This window comes from Physeter macrocephalus, chromosome 5 (assembly GCF_002837175.3).
Source record: "Physeter macrocephalus isolate SW-GA chromosome 5, ASM283717v5, whole genome shotgun sequence".
NCBI classification, from domain to species: domain Eukaryota; kingdom Metazoa; phylum Chordata; class Mammalia; order Artiodactyla; family Physeteridae; genus Physeter; species Physeter macrocephalus.
The window spans coordinates 24239553-24248557 of NC_041218.1; the positions used below are offsets into that span (position 1 = coordinate 24239553).

General features: G+C 43.1%; 1 protein-coding gene across 1 annotated transcript in view; it reads left to right on the forward strand.

Moving 5' to 3' along the window:
- The window catches only part of SND1 (staphylococcal nuclease and tudor domain containing 1), a 321421-nt gene that overhangs the window by 54318 nt on the left and 258098 nt on the right, over positions 1 to 9005 (forward strand). Inside the window, exons 5-9 of the mRNA XM_028489790.2 lie at positions 2618 to 2778; positions 3576 to 3667; positions 4290 to 4448; positions 5727 to 5833; positions 8093 to 8183. Of these exons, the coding sequence (XP_028345591.1) occupies positions 2618 to 2778; positions 3576 to 3667; positions 4290 to 4448; positions 5727 to 5833; positions 8093 to 8183 (610 nt within the window). The remainder of the gene's footprint in view (positions 1 to 2617; positions 2779 to 3575; positions 3668 to 4289; positions 4449 to 5726; positions 5834 to 8092; positions 8184 to 9005) is intronic.

The following is a 9005-nucleotide window of genomic DNA, read 5'->3' on the forward strand; positions in this document are numbered from 1 at the left end:
AGGTCCTGGATCATCTTCACTATCATTATTCTGAATTCTTTTTCTGGAAGGTTGCCTATCTCCACTTCATTTAGTTGTTTTTCTGGGGTTTTATCTTGTTCCTTCATGTGGTACATAGCCCTCTGCCTTTTCATCTTGTCTATTTTTCTGTGAATGCGGTTTTTGTTCCACAGGCTGCAGGATTGTAGTTCTTGCTTCTGCTGTCTGTCCTCTAGTGGATGAGGCTATCTCAGAGGCTTGTGCAAGTTTCCTGATGGGAGGGACTGGTGGTGGGTAGAGCTGGTTGTTGCTCTGGTGGGCAGAGCTCAGTAAAACTTTAATCTCCTTGTCTGCTGATGGGTGGGACTGGGTTCCCTCCCTGTTGGTTGTTTGGCCTGAGGTGACCCAACACTAGAGCTTACCCGGGCTCTTTGGTGGGGTTAATGGCGGACTCTGGAAGGGCTCACGCCAAGGAGTACTTCCCAGAACTTCTGCTGCCAGTGACCTTGTCCTCATGGTGAGACATAGCCACCCCTCTGCCTCTGCAGGAGACCCTCCAACACTAGCAGGTAGGTCTGGTTCAGTATCCTGTGGGGTCACTGCTCCTTCCCCGGGGTCCTGATGCACACACTACCTTGTGTGTGCCCTCTAAGAGTGGGGTCTGTTTCCCCCAGTCCTCTTGACATCCTGCAGTCAAATCCTGCTAGCCTTCAAAGTCTGATTCTCTAGGAATTCCTCCTCCCGTTGCTGCACCCCCAGGTTGGGAAGTCTGACGTGGGGCTCAGAGCCTTCACACCAGTGGGTAGACTTCCGTGGTATAAGTGTTCTCCAGTTTGTGAGTCACTCACCCAGCAGTTATGGGATTTGATTTTTTTGTGATTGCACCCCTCCTACCGTCTCATTGTGGCTTCTCCTTTGTTTTTGGATGTGGGGTATCTTTTTTGGTGAGTTCCAGCGTCTTCCTGTTGAGGATTGTTCAGCAGTTAGTTGTGCTTTCGGTGCTCTCACTAGACACAGTGAGAATATGTCCTTCTACTCCGCCATCTTGAACCAATCCTGGCTTTTTAAAAAATTTTTTATTTTTCTGGTTTTTGACTGTACCACGTGGCTTGTGGGATCTTAGTTTCCTGACCAGGGATTGAACCTGGGTCCGTGGCAGTGAGGAGTCCTAACCACTGGACTGCCAGGGAACTCCCTACAGTTGCTGTTTAAATCATTAAATCCTTGTTGTATTATGACTGTAGCTGTAGAAGAAGCTTTAGATAAATCTTTGCATGAACTGTACCCATTATGGGGAGGAACAAAGGCCAAAATGTACAGTTTGCCTCCTTCCTGCCTTCATAGACTTTGTGGTCAAGTCATTCACCATATACTTCTTTGGTCCTTTATGACTCCAAAGAGTCGTTGGCTAGAGCTTATAATTGGGGTGTGAGCATGTGGGAATTTGTTGAATTCTGACATTTGTCTTAGGTCCTGATTTTGGAAGCACGCCAAAGTTGTATCTTAAGGACAGTTGCTGGCATGATTACTGTTGCAGTGTTTTTTGGAATCCAGTTTGCAACCAGAATGAAGAATTTTTAAAAAGCCCAAAGCAGTATTGTACCATCTCAACAAAGATACCTCCCCTGGAGTCCCAATCCTTTTTTTCTCCAAAGTTGTCTTGATTTAAAGCCTTCTTTTCTCAGTTTCAATGTTTGCTTCTATCTCAAGCTACATTTTTTTTTCCCCTGTAGAATTTTGGCAGCAATTTTGGATCTCTGAAGCTGATGATTGTTTTTTGTGGGGAGGAGGGAAAGAGCGGTACTGAGGATTTCTGGCTTGAGAAATTGTAGGTCAGGAGTCCCTGTTGAAAATCCCTACTGATCAAGGTGGGAGCTTCAGTTTCTGCAGATGGCTGTTGATGGAACGTGGTGCTAACATCGGGGAAAGGCTTTCCAGGTTCACTTCAGCTCAGATACGTATGAGTGAGAGAAGAGCAGAGCCATTTCTGGGTTTCGTTGTTTTGGGTGGTTTTTTGGGATTTTTTTCCGGTCTGTCTACTGACTTTCTGGCTGCTCTTGTATGTAGTTTGCTTTTCTGTGTAATGAAGGAGTCTTCCATCTTCAGTTTGCTTTGCTTAGCAGGCCTTATTGAATGTGTAAGTAGTTTTGGGGTGACATTATCTGTAATGGTGTTTGTTCTGCATTCCCCAGTCCTGTTCTGCAGACAACAGGGAGTAAGGGTGGTTCTTAGTCGCTTTCCCTGCACTGTGTCCTGCTGAGCTCTGCCTGGATTCTAGTTCCTGAATCTGGGGTGGTTAAATGAAGCTCTCCCTCCTGGAGCGGCTCCCTTCTGAGCCACCAGCTTGTTCTCTCGTAATCACTGATGGTGGCAGTACCGAGACGTGTGTTCTTTGGATACTGTCATTAAATGCTGTTATGATTGAATCTTTTGTTTGAGGGAATAAGTCTGAAATCCAGAAGTTGCACTCATGATGGGTTTCTGTTTATAGGCCTGGGTCTGAAGCCACAGATGTGAAACAGACTCTTTGGTCTTTTCAAGGGGAGAAGTTGCTGAAGAAACCCAGAATCGAAGATGAGCCTGATATTTCTGTTGTGAATTCACTAACCACATGTGTTTATTATTTCTCACGTCCCAGTGCTGAGCAGAACCGGCTTTGGGAATGTGAGGAGCAAGCAAAAGCAGCTAAGAAAGGAATGTGGAGTGAGGGGAACGGTTCACATACTCTCCGGGACCTCAAGTATACCATTGAGAACCCAAGGCACTTTGTGGACTCACATCACCAGAAGCCTGTTAATGGTGAGGCTGTCGGGAAAAGACGGATGTGACTCAGGGTGATTTCTCTCTATTTGCTCTTGAGCTTCTTGAGGTTAATAAAACCAATTCTACTTTAGTACCCAAGGGAAATTGTTAAGGGTAAAACAACACCCTGGTATTTTGGAAGGGACCTTGAATCCAGTTCATATAGGTTACATCAGATGTGTTTTGCTGAGGTTAGTCCTTTGCGGCTACAAGCTAATAAATTGCTGGTAATTTTGCACATGTGGGATCTTCCTGTTTTCTCTAAAAGATGGCTACCTAAATACTGTCCCCCAAACTTCAAGGTAGAAATGTGTATTCTGTATATAGCTAAACACATATGCATGTGCCCATGTGCATGCACACACACACACACACACACACACACACACGCACACATTCTGTATAGATCTTGGTCCTACTTTGAGATCATATTAATCTTACAGCCTCAGTAAAATAAAATTATTACCAAACCTGGATTGTTGGGGTTTTTTTGCCAGGCACTCAGGACACAGATAAGCTTTGTTATCCGTAAGCTAGGCTGCTTAGGTATAAGCCATGAGGTCCCAGAAGGTCCAAAAGACGTAGAAGTTGGTCTGAACCAAATCCCCCAGGAATAGTTTGGGCAGGAGTCTGTTGTGTGAACACTCGTGATGTGCCGGTGCTTCGTCACCTCTTGCAGGGAGGCTTTCCTGGGGCTTGGGGGAGAGGAACTGCATTCCGGGCAGTTTGATTGGGCATTGTTTATCCTCGGCGCGACTTTTGCTATGACTCAAGGCGTTTGTTCTGTCATGCAGCTATCATCGAGCACGTGCGGGACGGCAGTGTGGTCAGGGCCCTGCTCCTGCCCGACTACTACCTGGTCACGGTCATGCTGTCAGGGATCAAGGTCAGATCATACATTGGGCTACGGGGTGGTGATAGGGTTTGTGGAAGCATTCAGTGACAGACTCTTCTACCTGGGGACTTCATATGTACTGTTTCTTTCTTGTACGGGCCGTTAGCATTGACTAGAGTACTTTAAACTTTGCGGTTGGACAGTTCTAATTAGATCAAATAAGACTTTATTTTTTAAGTACTCAGGGTCTGTTTGGAGTGGACTGTGCTGAGATTGTTGAAACCTAGAGGGGAGGGGATGGGAGGCTCTGAAGTTTGTTGAGTGTGGCTTGTCAATATAAAATACCCATTCTGATTGAAGAAATGATCAGGGATTTAAAGCGAGGCAGTGGTGAATCTCTTCTTGGCAAGGGGTCATTTTCAAGTATTGATATAATTAAGATGATTTTCCCCATGGTAACATGAGTTTTGTTTGCTTTACCAAGAAGCGTGGGATGATGATATTTCTAGTTGCATTTTATCAGTATGCTTTAAAAAGGGGTGGAAGACCTGATTTGAGACCTTTCCAAGCTCAGCTTTGTGGGGTTTGTGCTTTTGGGACGGTTCCCTGTGGCCTGAGCGAGCCCAGCACTCACATTAGGCTGCGTCACCCACTCGCCTTACTTTTGCTTTAGTGCCCAACTTTTCGACGGGAAGCAGATGGCAGCGAAACACCAGAACCTTTTGCCGCAGAAGCCAAATTTTTCACCGAGTCTCGACTGCTTCAGAGAGATGTCCAGATCATTCTGGAGAGCTGCCACAACCAGAACATTCTGGGTACCATCCTTCATCCAGTGAGTGTGCCTGTGCAGACTGGGCCACGTGGGATGTGTGTGTGGGGGGTTCCACTTGGGGTTTGAAGAGCTGTAGTTTGCTTTTCTTCTTCCTCTCTGTATTTATGAGCCACTGAAATATCTTGGCAGGATTATCATCTACTGATTTTGAGGCCTTTTCTAGGGAGTTTTCAGTTACCTGATAGAACTGGACAAATCTGCAACTTTGTACTTTTGGAAAACTCATCTCAGTTGGTACTGGGTTTATAAGGGGAGGAAGGACTCTAGCACTTATTTTCCCAAGGGCTGGTCCTAAAGCTTGCCAGTAAGAAAGGTGGGAGGTTGCCACATCAGTGAGAAGTGATGAAGCTTGTAGATGGTGAGGTCTGTATGCAGGTCTAGAAGTTAGCTATGTGAGGTTTTGGTAGAACTATGAAGAGGAAACCATTCTATGGAAAAACTGTTCCAGGCCTTATCCAGTTACTGCCTAACTCTACTTTTGAGTAGGAACTAGGTTCTTTAAGTTCTTGTAGTTCTGACTATTGGGAGTTTTACTCTGTTGTATACTTTGGTAGGTGGGGTATTCTTGGATGGGAAATGACTTTGTTTTTAACACCCAAGTTTAAGTAGATTTTCATTATTGTAACCTCTATCCAATATAGAATAAACTGTTGTTACTCTTTGGCTAAAGAATTCTTCCATGATGGCAGTTGTGGAAGGCTGGGAGGCTTGGTTTGGAATGTGCCAAGGTCATGTCTGTTTCTTCTGGAGTGCTAACTGTCTGCCAGAGAGAGCCCTGCCAGATGGCTCTGTGTCACAGTAGAATGTGAATTGTAGTTCACTGGGCAAAATGTAACTTAAGTTATCCCTTACTCAGCCTGTTCTTCAGCTTTCCTCTTATGAAAAGGGGAGTAAGTGCTGATCTCAGGGAAGGAAATATAATAGGTATAATCTCTACTGAAGATTAACATCCTCTGCCCACAAGAAGAGCTATTGAAATGTCAATTCCATTCAATGCCACTAACATTTATCCTACCCCTGTTAAGTGAGAGTTACTGTGCTGGGTGTTGTGGGATGTGAAGCCAAGGCTGTTGAAAGGAGTCACAGAGCAGCATCTCCCCTCTTATGGCTGATTTCTTAATGAGAGAAATGGCTCTTCTTTTTTTTTTTTTTTTTTTTTTTTTTAAAAACTGCAAAGTAGATTGTGGCAATGTTAATCATGTCAGAAGTCTAGAGAAACGGATTCTCTTGCAATAGAATCTAATCTATGCCTGCTTTCTCACGTGCCTCGTTTTTCAGAATGGCAACATCACAGAGCTCCTCCTGAAGGAAGGTTTTGCCCGCTGTGTGGATTGGTCGATTGCAGTTTACACACGGGGTGCAGAAAAGCTGAGGGCGGCTGAGAGGTAAGCTCTGTCGGGGAAGCCTTCCAGCCAAGGATCTTGGTAGGGATCTTCAGGGGAAGAAATCTAGGGATCTTCTCTCACCCATCCATGTCAGTGTAAAGGATTAGGGAAATTCCAAAAGAGACCAGGATCTCAGAGAGGAGTGGCTTACTTATAAGTCTCCAGGTTCTGTCTAATTCAGTGCTGTATACGAAGGGCCTAGATTTTTCACTCAGACATTATTCTTCACCTGACTTGCTTTTTTAGTGTTTTCAGTACACTGTTTTTCCAAGCCCCTCACTTAAATTCCAGGTTTTAGGCATTTGAAATGAAATAAACTTGAAGCTTATTTGAGGACAGTGAAATAGCTTATCAACTACTTCCCGACATAAAGGCTGGAGCCAGGCATATGGTGGAAAGATAGAGCCGGTGGGTCCCCAAACAGAACTATCCAATGTTGTTGTGAGGCCTGATGCCCTAATTTATCTAACACTATGTTACAGTTATAAATGCTAATGCAGCTGTGAGGTGTTTTTGGCTAGGTGGCTCATGGTTAAAGCAGATGTAGCAATAACTGATTTCCAGGCAAATGATAGTTGGATATTGCCAAGATCAGTGGCTGTTTCAAAGTGTTTCCAGGTATATAGGTGAACTTGATGCTCATGATGGGGCAGATGGAAGAAAATGAAGCAGGTAGATGAATAGAGATGATGTTCTCAAAGTCCCAGCACCTGTCTCTCAGGATACATTTAGGTAGAAGGCCAGGACCACTAGTGACAACATTCTACTCAAGCCTGTGTGGCTTATTTCAGAGTCATAAGACTATAACGGTCTTGATAACTTCACATTTTTGCCTTTGAGGTGCACAGCTAAGAGATGTGCCAAGAACGTGAATTAAATGACTGTTATTTCCCCTTTGTTAGCTCTTTAACAGCTTTCTGTACCTGTAAGCAGAAATACTTGGAATTTTTTATCTGGGCCATTTGATATGGCATGCCTGACAAAGGTAGACTGATTGAAAACACACAAGGATTGTACAAATTTTCTAGTATTTTTATGTTCCACAATTAAATTCAAAAGATACAATACCCTTATCAAGCACAGTGTTCCAGATACCTCTGATTATTTCATGATGCTCAGTTTTTTTTGTTGTTATTCAGAAAATCCTGTAAGTCTATTATTCTAAATTATTATTTGGTTGGTAGTTCTTTTTGCATTCTTTAAGTTCCTGCCTCTCTCTGAAGAAAGTGAGTTACAGTGACAGTAGTTTCTGCATGTTTTATAACATCTATAAGAGGTTTTTAAGAGTGCTCATCATTAAAAAACAGGTTTAGACCAAAGAATGCAAATCATATTTCAATGATATGATTACTTGCCTATTGTTTTGCATGCTGTGTTATAGACTTGCTTGCATTGTTGGTAAATCTGTATTGAAGTATTTCACATGCTTTACAACTACTACATGCTGCTTTTAAAAGTTGCAATACTGTTTTCAGAAATACTAGTTTAATAGTCTCTTTCCTCTCCATCCATTTATTTCTAAATAAATACTTTGACAGTTTTTCACTGATATATATATATATGTGTATGTGTAAATATATATATATATATATAAAATTAAAAAAAAATCTTTGCACATATTCCCTTTCCCTCTCTTAGTCTGACTCAAAAAATGTCTCCTGGGCTTAGTACTCTAAAACAAATTTCTGCCAGCATGATTTTTTTTACCTTTTGGCAGTGAAATTCTATTGGATTTTTGTCCGTTTTTCATAATCATTAGTTGCACTAGAGTGACAATTTTGTTCTTGTGTTCCACGTGGGATTTGGGTTGCTGACAGCCTTTTTATAATTCAAATGGAAATTGAGCAGGCCTGTGCTTTTTAAAAAATATATTTGTTAGGTGTGCGTGTTCTCCCTCCCATTTAAGAGAGCGGTTGCTCTGTGTTCGTCATTCCAGCACCTGGCATTTAGTGATTGCTCAGGAGGTACTTGATAAGCCAGAAGAGCTAATCATTGAGGTGGACTTGTACTGTCCAGACTCAGAAAAGTGTACACGCAGACCTCAGCCTATCAGCCATGGGTGCATCTTGGATAGTTCCAGTTGCTGTACAGTTTTTCTTGTGGCTGTCATGCTTTGTTCAGGTTTGATTGGCCGTTTCTGCTGGGTGTCTTTGTCTATGAGGTAGGGTAGGAGTCTGTGCTGTTTGCTCCTGTGGTGATGGTGGATTCCATTGCTGACCTAGTCCATCTGAGTGATTTGCATCCTTGCTTTGTTGCCAGGTTTGCCAAGGAGCGCAGGCTGAGAATATGGAGAGACTATGTGGCTCCCACTGCTAATTTGGACCAAAAGGACAAGCAGTTTGTTGCCAAGGTGAGTCATTCTCAGCATCTGGAGATGCACTGTGGACGATGTCAGGCTAGTGATAATACAGAGCTCTGACTAATCAGTCAAGAGCTGAAGCATTTCTATTTTAGGCAGACCACTGCATGGCTTGCATGGATGTGTGTGCATGATTGCATGCATGTGTGTATTTATTGTAGCGGACTTAGAAACTATAAGAACTTAAAACTTCTTGCCTTGAATTTGTATAACTTCATTAGAAGTTCATGGGTTAAAGTTGTAGACATTGACCCCTTGAAATCTCTCTCATATTCTGGAGGTTCTGTCCATGTAGCAAATGACATTCTCTTAGATTTCTCTTTTCTTTTTTTGGCCATGCTGCATGGCTTGCAGGATCTTAGTTCCCACCAGGGATTGAACCTGGGCCAGTGGCAGTGAAAGCACCGAGTCCTAACCACTGGGATGCCAGGGAACTCCCTCTCTTAGATTTCTTATGCCCAAGTATATATGACTTCAAATTTCTGTCCTTTCTGTTTTGGGACTCTCGTGGATTTGAATTTTTTCTAATGTGATGTGTTTTGTGTTTTTTTTTGAATTTTATACACCACCACCACCACCCCCCTGTGGCTTTCCCCTCTTGGTGTCCATACGTTTGTTCTCTATATCTGGGTCTCTGTTTCTGCCCTGCAAACCAGGTCATCTGTACCATTTTTCTAGGTTCCACGTATATGTGTTAATATACGATATTTGTTTTTCTCTTTCTGACTTACTTCACTCTGTATGACTGTCTCCAGATCCATCCACGTCTCAACAAATGACCCAATTTCGTTCCTTTTTATGGCTGAGTAATAT